Source organism: Tasmannia lanceolata, unplaced genomic scaffold (genome assembly GCF_043159265.1).
Source record: "Tasmannia lanceolata isolate RefF3 unplaced genomic scaffold, GAP_Taslan_0.1 ptg000020l, whole genome shotgun sequence".
NCBI lineage: Eukaryota > Viridiplantae > Streptophyta > Magnoliopsida > Canellales > Winteraceae > Tasmannia > Tasmannia lanceolata.
The window spans coordinates 11,990,136-12,003,808 of record NW_027518697.1 but is presented as its reverse complement, the minus strand read 5'-3'; the positions used below and the strand labels follow the sequence as shown (position 1 = coordinate 12,003,808).

The 13,673-nt window shown below is 39.3% G+C and overlaps 1 protein-coding gene across 2 annotated transcripts in view; it reads right to left on the bottom strand.

The window, feature by feature from the left end:
- Positions 1 to 12,952, bottom strand: part of LOC143854166 (E3 ubiquitin-protein ligase JMJ24-like) — a 36,659-nt gene extending 23,707 nt beyond the window's left edge. For both annotated transcript variants that reach the window (XM_077363996.1, XM_077363997.1), the window contains exons 1-7: positions 12,388 to 12,952; positions 11,538 to 12,053; positions 11,099 to 11,232; positions 2,218 to 2,317; positions 1,978 to 2,110; positions 1,847 to 1,910; positions 987 to 1,740 (exon numbers count right to left, since the gene is read on the bottom strand). In XM_077363996.1, coding sequence (XP_077220111.1) covers positions 987 to 1,740; positions 1,847 to 1,910; positions 1,978 to 2,110; positions 2,218 to 2,317; positions 11,099 to 11,232; positions 11,538 to 12,053; positions 12,388 to 12,738 — 2,052 coding nt within the window. In that variant the 5' untranslated portion in view covers positions 12,739 to 12,952. The remainder of the gene's footprint in view (positions 1 to 986; positions 1,741 to 1,846; positions 1,911 to 1,977; positions 2,111 to 2,217; positions 2,318 to 11,098; positions 11,233 to 11,537; positions 12,054 to 12,387) is intronic.
- Positions 12,953 to 13,673: the final 721 nt, after the last annotated feature.

Below are 13,673 nucleotides of genomic sequence, written 5' to 3'. Positions count from 1 at the left end.
CCATAAAAGTTAAAGATATGTTGTCGCTTTTTTCCTTCTTACCGTTTTTATGACTGTATAAGCAGAGGTGCGGTTCTGTTTCCTTGATAACTCTACTTAGCATTTGTTATTATCAAGTTTGGATCCAGCACTGACCACTCACGATTGTGTGCAGACCTAATAACCAAACTAAAAGGAGGGGGAACAGCAACCAAGAGGAGAGCAGCTTTGGGGCTTCTGTTCTCCTGCAGAGAGTATCCTTTGTGGAGAAAAAAATCTGACAGTTGTTTTGTAACCTGAGAATATCTAGGCTCCGCGCCAAGAGAGACCAAGTTCCACGTAGGGTTTTCCTTACAGCGCGACTTGGACCCGGTTCGTTCCAATTTTGGATCATTTCTTTCAAGTTCCTGGCTCAATTTGAGTTCCTTTTGACATTAGCAAATTAAAAAAACACAATTCAAAGCAGCCTCACATCAAAACGTAAATATAACCATGGATTAATATAACAGCTGATACCCAGATGCATCAGCCAACGCATCTCGGATTTTCAGTTTGACGATACAAACAACATAGTGCATGTATCATTCAATAAATATACTTAATCCACAAAACCATACCACACCTCACCTTATGATTTTTACCTCAGGAAACATAGTAAAATGCTTTAAACCAAAAGGAAAACTTGAGTGGTGTGTCCTGAACAAGTTTATTACTTTAAACAACCAGTACACCAACAACAAATATAAACAAGAGTTAGATCCATATGAAAGGCAATGGAGACAGAATGCTTTGGTTTACAATTATAGTTAGAGGGATTTCAACTTCAGAACTGATAGGAATGAAACTTAATCACATAAAGTCAATGCAAAGATAAAAACATAATCCCCAACAGCATGGAATTTGACCTTATCTGACAAAAGGCTACTAAATGTATCAACTTAGATATGGTAAAATTATAAAAACATGCGTCTTGGTCATAAAATATGAGAAGGGCCAATATCACTAACCTCACCCCAATCCAGACATTCAATAGCGTTCACTGTAAATGACTCAGAATCAGTCCTGGCATTCATCATTTGACGAAACGCACGCCATAAAACCATCGGCTCCCAGCTCAAGCCAGATGTGAACTCAAGAACGTTGCGAACAATCACTGGCTCACCTTTGATCCAATGCATCTGGAAATGCTCTAGGTCTCTGTGTCGAATATCTCGGGCAGTTGGATAGTACAGATAGTTGTCATCAGAATCTTTTCTGCAAGCCGCTTTTCGTAAACTGTTGTAACCAAAACCAGTTTCTCCATCCAAGTTAAAACAGGGGCAATGAGCAGTATGATCAGGCTTTTGAAGGAATTCATTATTGCCATCTATTTCCGCTGCTTTTCTTACCAACTCCAAAACCCAGTTTTCTGAAAATATGCATCTCAGCTCCAGAAGGGCATTGCCACATCCACCCATTTCCCTCGGGGCACAAGGAATGCTACCATTACAGTTGGCTTTCCATTCAATCAATGGCCAGTGTTGGACTGTAGATTTAATCTCCCTGTGCTCATTAGAAGCTCTCTTTCGCTTTACAGTTACAGAAATCGGATCTCCACCATGCAGATAATCTTTACCTCTATTCAGAGAATCCATATCTACTTCCTCGCCACTTCCCTGTAGGCAACCTTCACGAATCTCCCCGCAACAAATGAGGCAGAGGTCATACAAACACTTCGGGCAGCTTCTATGAAAATCAACAATAGAAGTTTTGCAGTTGTCACTGCCCCAGAAAAATATGATAGAATCAGAACCACAAACAAATTATGAAACCAAAAGCTAAACAGAGTGCATAATAAATGTTAGAATAATTCAGGAAAGAAATCTACCAGTAAATACGCTCTTCACAAGGAGAATCTGTCTGGTGAAGTTTTATTTCGCATGGTAATAACCCTATCCAAACAAAAATCGTTGTTACAAGACAACTAAAATAATGATACCAAAGTCAGGTAGCTCATACCTTGAATTTTAGCCTCTGTCTCCTTTTCCATTATTTGCTCTTGATTTATTTGTTTAGCAAATGGAAGAAGTACATGTATCAGATAACGAGAATGCCATTTTTTTTCAACTTCACTAATCTCCCTTTCTGAATACTGCATGTGACCAATAGAAAAGGATATCAGATGAACGTCTAAAGAAAAAGGAGGTCCAATGGTCATTTTAGTAAAACATGAACAATGTATAATCCCCTATAACAGACCTTGATAATTCTATCCATGAGCAAGCATGCATTACAATTGCAATTTCCCCGACAAACAGGGCAAGCCTTTGCAATTTCTGCATCCGACATTTGAGAATACCTAATGTTCAGGATTTAAACAAAAGTAGTAAGCGAATAAGGTAATACAATAAAAGATCCATGCCATGAACTATAGAGCAAAATCGTAACAGCAGCAGATCGGTTTTAAATAATGCAACACAGATAGCATTCAGACAACCAACAACCTTGTAGTAAAGGTTCATCAGCAAACTATCTACTGTAATAAATATAAGACATAATGTATTCATTTAATGCCTTGTAGAAGGAAAGCAAATCACGGAGAAAGAGATTACTGCAACATCACTAATCATCTGATCCCTCTTAATACCACACATCTTTAGTTTCCTTCATTGGCTACTTAACTCCTTTTTTTTCTTTTTCTTTTCTTTTTCTTTTTGTTAAGTGTTACTTGAGTTATTTCCATTGTTGTAAATTTAATAACGTGTAGTGCCTAACATGATCTACACAGTGCAACCAAAATGGAAATAGTAAACAATCCACAAGCCAAGACTATACGAGTGTTTTACCCGGTTCAGTAAGATTTCCTACATCCATGGGAAAGAAACCATCTTCCACTATGAGCAACAAGCAGAAAAGATTACATGGAGATAATCGTCAATCTCTTAACCCAATCCTTATACGTTCAACGCAAGCAACCCGAATGATCAAACCCAAGAGCATCCATCTGAAACCACTATCAATCCTCGCATGTCCAAGCTCTCTCTTGTTTTTCTCATCTCACGATGCATATGGTATAACACTACTTCATATAACTTAGGACTTTATATAACTTAGGTCAACTAAACATAAGTTTCTCTCTTTCTCTCTATCCTAGGCAAACTAGGAAACTACAAGAGACAACCCCCACAATTTTCCAAAACCATCTAAGAATCTCTCCGTTTTTCCTAATCACTACAATGGAGAGTCTCCACTTGCATGAAAACAAGACACTAATCCCAACAATCTCAACCATGGTTTGTTTCATGGCCACCATGAAGATTTTTCGTTGGCGTCTTCACCTGTTTGTCATCATCGCAAACATCCATTGGCCTTCTACAACCACCAGCTACACATATCATAGAATCGTATCGATTATGATTTTACCTGAATCAATCAACAGAGCAAGTGCACATGTGTAGTTTGCCCCGAGTCAATTCGCTTAGTTAACTCTAGCGATGGACCTCAACCTATCCTCCCCACGAGCAAGAACTGTCACATCTGCACCATTATTTGCATCCTGGAAACTCATCTCTGCACAAACTACAAAAAGAGAATGTGTGTGTGTGTACTTCACTTTGTTTACAATCATCCATCATGGTACCATGAACAACATCTATCACCGTAATCCCAACCAGATAATACAAATTGTCACACTTCTCTCCTTTCATTAGAACCATGCAGTCGTGTGTGTTTTCATGACTCCACCGGCAGTTGAATACCTACAACCCCAGGGGTCAACCAACATAACAATACTAGCTTATTCCACATATTTGGGATATAGGCCACACCACCAAAAGTGTGCACCACACCATTGAACATTCTAATCGTCACCATCCCAAATTTGATGATGTTACAAGTCGATTCATCACCCAAGGACATTACGCATACCCTTGTCTCTTGAAATGTATCAAAATAATATTGCCTGGAGAGTACATGACCAGAGCAACAAATGTAGAATCCAATCATCTTGAGAAGTGATTCCACCCGTGGAGATTGAGAACATCTCCAACTATCTCACTATGCTCGTCCATTATCACCATCATCGTATTTCGAGCACCATTTGCCCAACTTGTCAACTTGCCTCGGAAAATCTCACATGACTTGATTGTAAGCCTTGCAATGGTGATATTGCACACCTTTCCTACTGATTCTGGATCTTGATCTGTCATTTCTAGATCATGAACTATTGTTTTGGATCTTCTGTCATACGACCTTCCGCTTTGATTCTCACTATGATAACTTAAGCCATGTTTTTTTATCATCACCTTGATTAAGCCCATGTTTTAAATTTCCACCAAAACCAACACGAAACGACCGAAATGTTTCAGTTTCCATCTCCACCGAAAAGAAATCTCAATGGATTCATTCCACTTAAATATTTTCGTCCAAATTTTGAAATTTTGACCGAAATGGTCAAGACAACAAAAAGTCAAAAGAAGTTATGATTTACAGCATATAAAGCTATTTTTTTCTCCAAACCCCAAAAAAAAAAAAAATCTAACCCAATCTGCTTTAAATTGAAAAAAAAAACAAACATTGCAAATCAAAGAAACACGTTTTTTCAAGCTTTTCAATAGATTTTTTCTAGAAAACCATGTAGAAAAAAAAAGGTTTTTAATCTTTGTCAACATACTTTGTGGACTCATCCTAGTTGAATCGACGGTGGGCCCACTTTTTTGTTTCAATGTGAAGAGTTACGAGAATTTCAAATTTCAAAATCTAAGCATCATACAAATAATTAGTCTCTGACTAAGCACAGAAGGGGGAAATGTTTTCTTTAAGGCATTTACTTTGCGTTTCATTTTATTAATGCAGATAATGATATTTGGTAGGCATCATTGAACTGCACAGCAAAGTAAAGGTGTCTTATATACATTAGATGTCAGATTGGCATGAGACAATTAATACCTTGTAACTCTGTAGTGTTGACTTAGAGTTGGGATCCTTAGAGGGGAGACTGGTCATGGTACTTTCTTATGCTCCATTACATTGTACTTATTTAATTACTTTACTGTTCTAAACATGTGTCACTACGTGTGCATTGTAGCCAATGCCATTATAGATGGTTTTCTTGCTTATGTGATGGTTTCTGAGTATGTATTTGTGTTTATTCTAGCATTTCCCACAGTTTCATCTTAGAATTTCATCATTCGCATATATTTCCATACGTTTCCGCGATTTTACAAGATTTCCATCGAAATTGCCAAGCGAAACCAATATGTTTCCGTTTTCGCGCCAACCGAAACCGAAACTGAAATTTAAAATTTTGATTAGGCCTCATAATCTCATTTGACAAGAGAGAGGCGCCATGACTTCTTTCAGCTTCACTATATCTTTCTTGAACATTAGCTTCATCCCTAGATTGTCGCGCAGATCATGTTGAAAAGCAGTCTTCTTCCTTCACCTTTTCATTAATCTTGTCGAGCTAGTTCACAAGCCCATTAAACATCGTCATGTGTTCAAGAAAATTCTGGCCTGCTCCATCTTTAGTCAGTACAAATGCGGCTTTAGATACAATCCATTTGATATGTTTTTCGACATGTAAGCTTCTCCAACTTCTCACATAATTTCGATGCAAGTTCATCTTTCATAAAAAAAAATTAATAATGTTATCTACAAGACATTATCGAATAGTGGTAATCGTCCTCAATTCAATGTCTTTCAACTCATTGGCTCCATCTTTTTTGTCCACCTTTTTTCCTTCAACGCCTTAGAAAGGAGCTGTTAAACTAGGATGTCCTTCACTCTCCTTTGCCATAGAGTGAGGTATATTTCAATTAAATTTGTCAATCTCAACCTTCAAGGTTGATCCATTTGCAAGAATTTCAGATCAACACTTCATAAAGTTCATAAACTTTGAAAGCAAATAATATAACTTTGACTTTTGTTTTCCGTATTCTCTGGTCACCTTATCAGACTATCACTCGATCGATTGGTCAAAACATGATCGATCGGTCTCTAATCTAATTGTCTAATCTGAGTAACAACCAATTGATCGGTTAGGGCACGGTCAACTGGATAGACAAAATTTCGTTTTTTTATAAATCCAAGAAGGTTTTGCTCGTTTTCTCTTCCAATCGATCCGGTCCTCATTCGATTGACCCACACATCTCCAAAATTTAAACAAGACTCAGAGAAATCTGAAATGAAGGTTGTCTCATGACAAAACTTCATGAAACTTCACCTCTTACTAAAATCTCCGTCAAGGTTACAAAATTCCATTATTTTTTATCATTCTTCGCCGAAGATCGCTTCAACCATGGTCCAACCATGATTCAAACACCTAACATTGTGCTTTGATAGCACTTTGTTAGGAACATGCAATCCGCTGGGCCTAACACGATTTACATGGTACAGCCACAATGGAAGTAAATAACAATCCACCAGCCAAGATAAAACAACTGCTTTACATGGTTTGACAAGATTGCCTACATCTATGGGAGAGAAACCATCTTCCACTATGTGCGAAGAGCACAAGAGATGGCATAAAGATAACCATCAATCCCATAACTCAACCCTTACATGGTCGTCGCTCACAACCCAGAAGATCAAGCAAACTCAAGAGTACCCAACAGCAAAGTGAAACCAGCTCTCTCTCTCTCTCTCTCTCTCTCTCTCTCTCTCTCTCTCTCTCTCTCTCTCTCTCTCTCATCTTAAGTTGCATAAGGTATGTTGGATATAGTGTGTTGCCTAAGAGCATAGTTGTCATTTTTGTACTTATCCTATTTAATATAAATACATAAGTGAGGGGGAGATTTTCCCAACTCACTTTTCTCTTCTCTCTATTCTCTCTCAACATGGTATCAGAGCCAAAGGCTTCGAGTTCAAACCTCCCGGATAGCAAAAATCCACATGCGATGGTCGGACAAAAGTGGGACCACATGTGCCACGTGTTTGCCAAGTGGGCCACACGTACAGGGGAGTGTAAAGTATAAAAGATAAATAACACCTTTCTCCAGCAGCTTAAGCTTTTTGGAGAAGTTGTTAAGTTAACATGCCTTTCTCCAAAATCTCAACGATACCGGCAAACCAAAAAAAGTATAGCGAAGATAGGGGAGGATAATGGTAAAGGAAGTCGGATCAATGATCCAGAGAAAAGAGTGCGGCCCCGAGACAAGGACTATGTCTCAGTTTGGCTATAGATATTTTATCATATTTGTGGATGATTTTTCTCGTGTTACTTGGTGGTTTTTATTAAAAGATCATTCTCATGTTTTTAATGCATTTCGTGCTTTTTATGCTAAGATTACTACACAATATCAGTGCACCCTTAAATGTTTACACACTGATAATGCACGTGAGTATCTTTCTAATGAGTTTAGCACATTTCTCTCGTCCCACGGTATCATTCATCAATCATCATGTGCACACACATCTCAGCAAAATAGTATTGCTGAGCGGAAACTCTGTTACTTACTTGACATCACGCGTTCCCTCATCTTTCAGATGCATGTCCCTAAGTCTTATTGGAGCGATGCCGTTCTCACCGCTTGCTTGCTCGCAAATCGCCTTCCATCTTCTGTACTTGATGGCTCCTCCCCGTACTCGATACTTCATCCTACGAGTGATCCATTTTCTCTTACCCCCCAGGTCTTTGGTTGTGTCTGTTTTGTACACAACTTATCTCCTAGTCTGGATAAGTTGGACCCTCTGGCTGAGCGTTGTGTCTTTCTGGGCTACTCCCCTACCCAAAAAGGCTACAGATGCTACAACCCTAGGCTGAGACGCTTATTTATCTCGGCCGATGTCACCTTCTTTGAGTCCAGCCCTTTCTTTCAGCCTCCTACTGTCCGGGATGGCTTCTCTGATTCTCCAGTTCCTCTTCCCCTCCCTGTCCTCCTGATCTGGTCCCTTCTACTCCACCTACTCTTCCTTCTCCTACTCCTCCACCTTCTATTCCTCCTCCTCCTCCTCCAGTCACACGAATCTATCAGCATCGCCAGCGAGATGTTGCTCCTGCCCTGCCGCCTGGGTTGCCGTCCTCGCAGCCGGTGATCTCGATCTCCTCTTCTCAGGTACCTCTTTTACCATCTTCTGATAAGTTAGTTGATTCTCCTATTGCATCTCATACCCGCTCTCGTACAACTGCTCATTTCTGTGGTTTCCTATGACCATCTGACTCATTTGTTTCGTAGCTTTGTCTCTTCCTTGTCTTCTGTCTCTTTACCCAGGTCTGTTTCTGATGCTCTTGCTCATCCGGGATGGCGTGCTGCTATGGAGTCTGAGATGGCCGCCCTTCGTTCCAATCACACCTAGGATTTAGTTCCTCTTCCTTCTGGGGTACTACCGTTGGCTATAGATGGGTGTTCACCATCAAATATTTACCAGACGGTATTGTTGAGAGGCTAAACGCTCGCCTTATCGCCAAAGGTTACACCCAGACCTTCGGCGTTGATTACATAGAGACCTTCTCCCCAGTTGCCAAGATTCCCTCTGTTCGTGTCTTCATTTCCCTTGCTGTCAACCAAGGCTGGCCCCTCTATCAACTTGATGTCAAGAATGCCTTCCTTCATGTTGACTTGCTTGAGAAGGTTTACATGGAGCAACCTCCAGGGTATGTTGCTCAGGGGGAGATGTCACCTAGAGTTTGCAAGCTACACAAGTCCTTGTATGGACTCAAGCAGTCTCCTAGAGCATGGTTTGGGCGCTTTAGTGACACTGTCATGCTATTTGGCATGCGGCAATGTGCAGTTGATCATTCTGTCTTTAGTTGTCACTCTGATGCAGGACATGTTCTCCTTATAGTCTATGTGGATGATATTATTATTACAGGGAGTGATACGGTTGGTATACAGAAATTGAAGACCTTCTTACAGGCAGAATTCTCCACTACAAACCTTGGTGGCCTACGGTATTTTCTAGGGATTGAGGTAGCTTATTCTGGCAGTAATTTATCCCTTTCTCAGCGGAAATATGTGCTTGATTTGTTATAGGAGACTGGATTTGTGGGGGAAAAGCTTGCTGGTGTTCCTATGGATCCAAACACCAAGCTAATTGCAGAAGAGGAAGACTTGATGGATGACCCTAGCAGGTTCCGTCGTCTGGTTGGGAAACTTATTTATCTCACTGTTACTCGCCCAAATATCTCTTATGCAGTTGGGATAGTTAACCAGTTTATGAGTGCCCCTCGTACTTCTCACTGGGCAGCGGTAGTTCAGATTCTTCGCTATTTGAAAGGTGCACCAAGGAAAGGTTTGCTATTCAAGAAAAATGGGCATTTCAGAGTGGAAGGATTTAGTGATGCAGATTGGGCAGGATCTCCAGCAGATAGGAGATCAACCACGGGTTATTGCACCTTTGTTGGCGGCAATTTGGTATCGTGGAAAAGTAAGAAACAAGAGATAGTTTCAAAGTCTAGCGATGAGGCAGAATACCGAGCTATGTCTCATACTAGTGGGGAGCTTCTTTGGTTACGGTCTCTCATGTCAGAGATTGGTTTCTCTGCTACTTCTCCAGCTCAGCTCTATTGTGATAATAAAGCTGCGATTCACATAGCCATCAATCCCGTATTTCATGAGAAAACCAAACATATAGAGGTTGATTGCCATTTTATTCGCAAGAGAATCCAGAGGGACGAAATACACGTTTCCTTCACTCGATCTGTGGACCAGTTAGCAGATTTTTTACCAAGTCATTACCTAAGTCAAAGTTAAATGATATTTGTAACAAGCTAGGAATGTATAATATCTACATTCCAACTTGAGGGGGAATGTTGGATATAGTGTATTGCCTAAGGGCATAGTTGTCATTTTTGTACTTATCCTATTTAATATAAATACATAAGTGAGGGGAAGATTTTCCCAACTCACTTTTCTCTTCTCTCTATTCTCTCTCAAACAAGGTATAACACTACTTATATAACTTAGGACTCTCTCTCTCTCTCTCTCTCTCTCTCTCTCTCTCTCTCTCTCTCTCTCTCTCTCTCTCTCTCTCTCTTCTCAAGTTGCATAAGTATAACACTACTTATATGACTTAGGACTCCTACACCTAAGGTTCTCTTTTCCTATCCACTAGTCAAACTAGGAAACTACAAGAGAGTAAGAGACATCCCCCACGGTTTTCCTAAAATATCCAAGTTTCTCCCTCCCTCTTTCCTAATCCCTTTAGGAGGCTACAAAGGAGAGTCTCCACTGGCGTGAAAACAAGACACCAATCCCAACATATTACATACATTTGTAATCCTAGGAGAATAACAAGGATTTATTATCCATCTCACAAGTTAAAGGATGGATACGATGAAGCTCATACAATCACTCTAACATGTAGCAAATATAGATTTATGAAGACAAATGCTACCAAGCAAACTAGTTAAAGTATATGACTTGGAATTGTATGCCCCAACTGGTCTCTTCTGCCTACTTTCGATTTTTTGTTTTTAGTCTATTGAAACTTTGCTTCTAATTGACCAAAAGGGAAAGTATAATGTTTGAACACTTCTTTTTTTTCTCTTCCGAATTTAATCCATCCTGCTCATTCCGCAGGACCCAACAGGGAATGTGGTAGCCCAAATCTCATATCAATCAGACAGTCTAACCTTCCACCGGAACTTTTACCAGAGAAGTGGACAACTGGGAAGTTCCACTTTTGTGGACAGCAAAGAGGTTCCTCCTTTGTTTCCACAACTATGTCTTAGCAATCAATCTTCATAATGGCTCTGATAAGACAGTAGGGATCATCCAATTAGTCAGAAATTTTGGTTTATGACTCCTCCATTAAAGATCATTATGAATGAGAATTTTGAAGTAAAAAGAGAGGTGCCTAATACCGAAGTAAGCAAAAGTAAATATCAACTCCCATATAAAAAGAAAAAGGAAAATAGAAGAACAAGAATGAAAACTGTGCATATGTTAAAATTGACAGTAAAAAATGGTGAATTCATGAATCAAATAAATAATAACTGAATCCGAATACTAAGATCATAATTCAGTATAGACAACATGAACAACTCAAGCATCCATTTACTAAATGCAAAATCAAATTATTTAACAAAGATGCTATCGAAGCCAAAATCCAAAATAAATAGAATGAAATATTAATCCATTTGTTTATAAAGGGAAGCAGTGCATGATAAGCGCATGATAAGGGAAACAGGGAAACGTACCAATGCTTAATGCATTTCACACAATACAGATTTTTTCTGCAGCCCTCACACTGAACAACTTTCCCATTATCTATTCTTTCACATTGATGGCACATGGAACCCCCGACTCTGTTTGGTAGCTTTTGATGAAAACTCTAAACAAGTTTAAAAAAAAAAAAACACTTTCAATGACCCAAGTAGAGAACAAGAAACCATACGAGAGAAAAATGCGAAACAAACAATTACTCCAAAAGCTTAAGCTGTTAGAGTTGGTGTTATTTAATCATTTATACTTCAACACTCCCTTCTCATGTGTGCCCCTTTTTTTTCGGGGTTGGCCCAATAGCTCTGATACCATGTGAGACAACCAATTACCCCAGAAGCTTAGGCTGTTACAATTGGTGCTATTTAATCATTTATACTTTAACAAAAAACAAGCAACACATTAAACAGTACTTACATTGCTATTGTTATCGCTGTCCGAATCCTGCTTTGAAGCATCCGAAAACCAACTCAAATCCTCCAACTCTCCATCTTTCAGCTTCTTCTTATCCCTCAACGAAATCTCTGCCTCCATCTCCACGTCTTTCCCCAATCTAAACATCTCATTCGAATCCTCGCTCTTCCTTCTCCGCTTCTGCTCTGGAAAAATCTCCTCATTTTCCCATTCGTATTTTTCTTCTTCATCTTTCTCTTCTTCTTCATATTCGTCATTTCCTTCTTCTTCACTGCTCCAAGCTCTTTTGACAGGCCTTTCCGCCTTTTTCTGTTGCGGGTTCAGTTTCTTCGATTTAGTTCGTGAAACCCTAACCTTTAAATTGCGTTTCGCGTATTGATTTATATGATGCTGGCAGTAGCCTTTTCCAGCAACTCGCTGCTTCTTGCAGCACCAGCCCTTTCCGTCATTCTTGCGACAACATAAATCATCGGGAACCTTCAGATTCAGATCATCATCTTCCCCAATACCAGGAAACTCCTAAACAACAAAATTCCTACAAATAAGGTTTTGAAAAAATCGCTCTGTCCCCAAAAAAAAAAATCAAGATGAAAAGGGATGAAGAACAGCTTGATTGGATAATTATAACCTTGGATTTATCAAGCATCGTCTATAATTTCACCAAGAAACACAACAAAAGCAAAAAGTGATGACACATGGAACTCCCAACTCTGTTTAGTAACTTTTGACAAAAACTCTAAACCAGAAAGGGGAAAAAACAATCAACTAATCCAAAAGCTTAAGCTGAGTCAGTGTTATTTAATCATTTATAGTTCAAAATAAAAACAAGAAGCACAAGGAAAATAGTATTTACATTGTTATTGTTTTCGCTTTCCGAATCCTTCTCTGAATCGCTCGAAAACCAACTCAAACCCTCTTCTTCTTCTTCTTCTTCTTCTTCTTCTTCCTCTTCTTTGCTCCAAGCTCTTTGGACAGGCTTGTTCGCCTTCTTTTGTTTCGGATTCTTTAGAGGTAATTTATCTGATTTCGTTTTCGAAACCCTAACTTTTGAACGGTTTTTCGCAATGTGTTGATCCAAATGATGTTGGCAGAAGATTTTTCCGGCGATTCGCCGGTTCTTGCAGCGCCAGCCCTTTCCGTCGTTCCGGTGACATCGTAAATCATCGGAAAGGGAGGGATTCAAATCTTCCTCTTCTTCTCTCATACCGGAAAACCGCTATTAGGCCTCTAAATCTGGTTTTGAAAAACCGCTTTGTCCCGCCAGAATGAAGGAAACGAGAAAGGCCTCTTAAACGAGAAGGTGGGTCGAGAAGGAATCGAGAGGCCTTAAATAGTTCTACGTGAGGGTGCCATTATCAAAAAAACATCTATGCTATATCAATAGCGATGAGCCGATGAAGAACCGCTCTGTCTGACGCATGGAATGTCCACTGGACATGTGGTCACCTGAATTAAAGGGCGTTTCTTACCAAAATGGTACTGGGTGCTTCTCTACTTTTTTGTCCGACGCGGAAAAGAAAAAGGGCCGCACCTTCGATTGGCTGTTTAGACTTTAGTTGCCAAATAAAGCTAAAGCAGAGTTCGGTGCAAGGTTTTAAATTTGGACCGCAATCCGAAATTTTCGGTTTCGGTCGACAGCAAAATCGAAATTGGATAACAACGAAATGTTTCTTTATTTCTACAAAATTTCGAAAATTCTGTTCCAAGAACATCCCGTTAAAATGTATATTTTATTCACTATTTAATATTTTCCTGAAATTTCAGCCTCGATAAAATATTGGTTTTTTTATTAAGTCAAATTTCGGCGAAAATTTAAGTTTCGGTGAGGAGCGAAACGCATTCCGAAACCGAAATTTAAATCCTTAGTTAGGTGCTACAATAAACATGAGGTTTTATTGATCAATGTAGTGACAACATGGCAGCCCGGTCACACCCAGGTAGCTTGGATGAAGTATCCAAGGCTGTTTTGTAATGAATGTTTGGAAGACTTTTTCTACAACTACTTCGTTTATAAGTCCTAGTAAATTATATTTCTTTAGTAGTATTGTAATTTGGGTTGTCTTAATTAAGTCTGGTAAGTTGTGTCTCTAGTAAGTTGTGAAGTTGAGAATTGTAGTAGTTAATATTGTTTAGAGATTT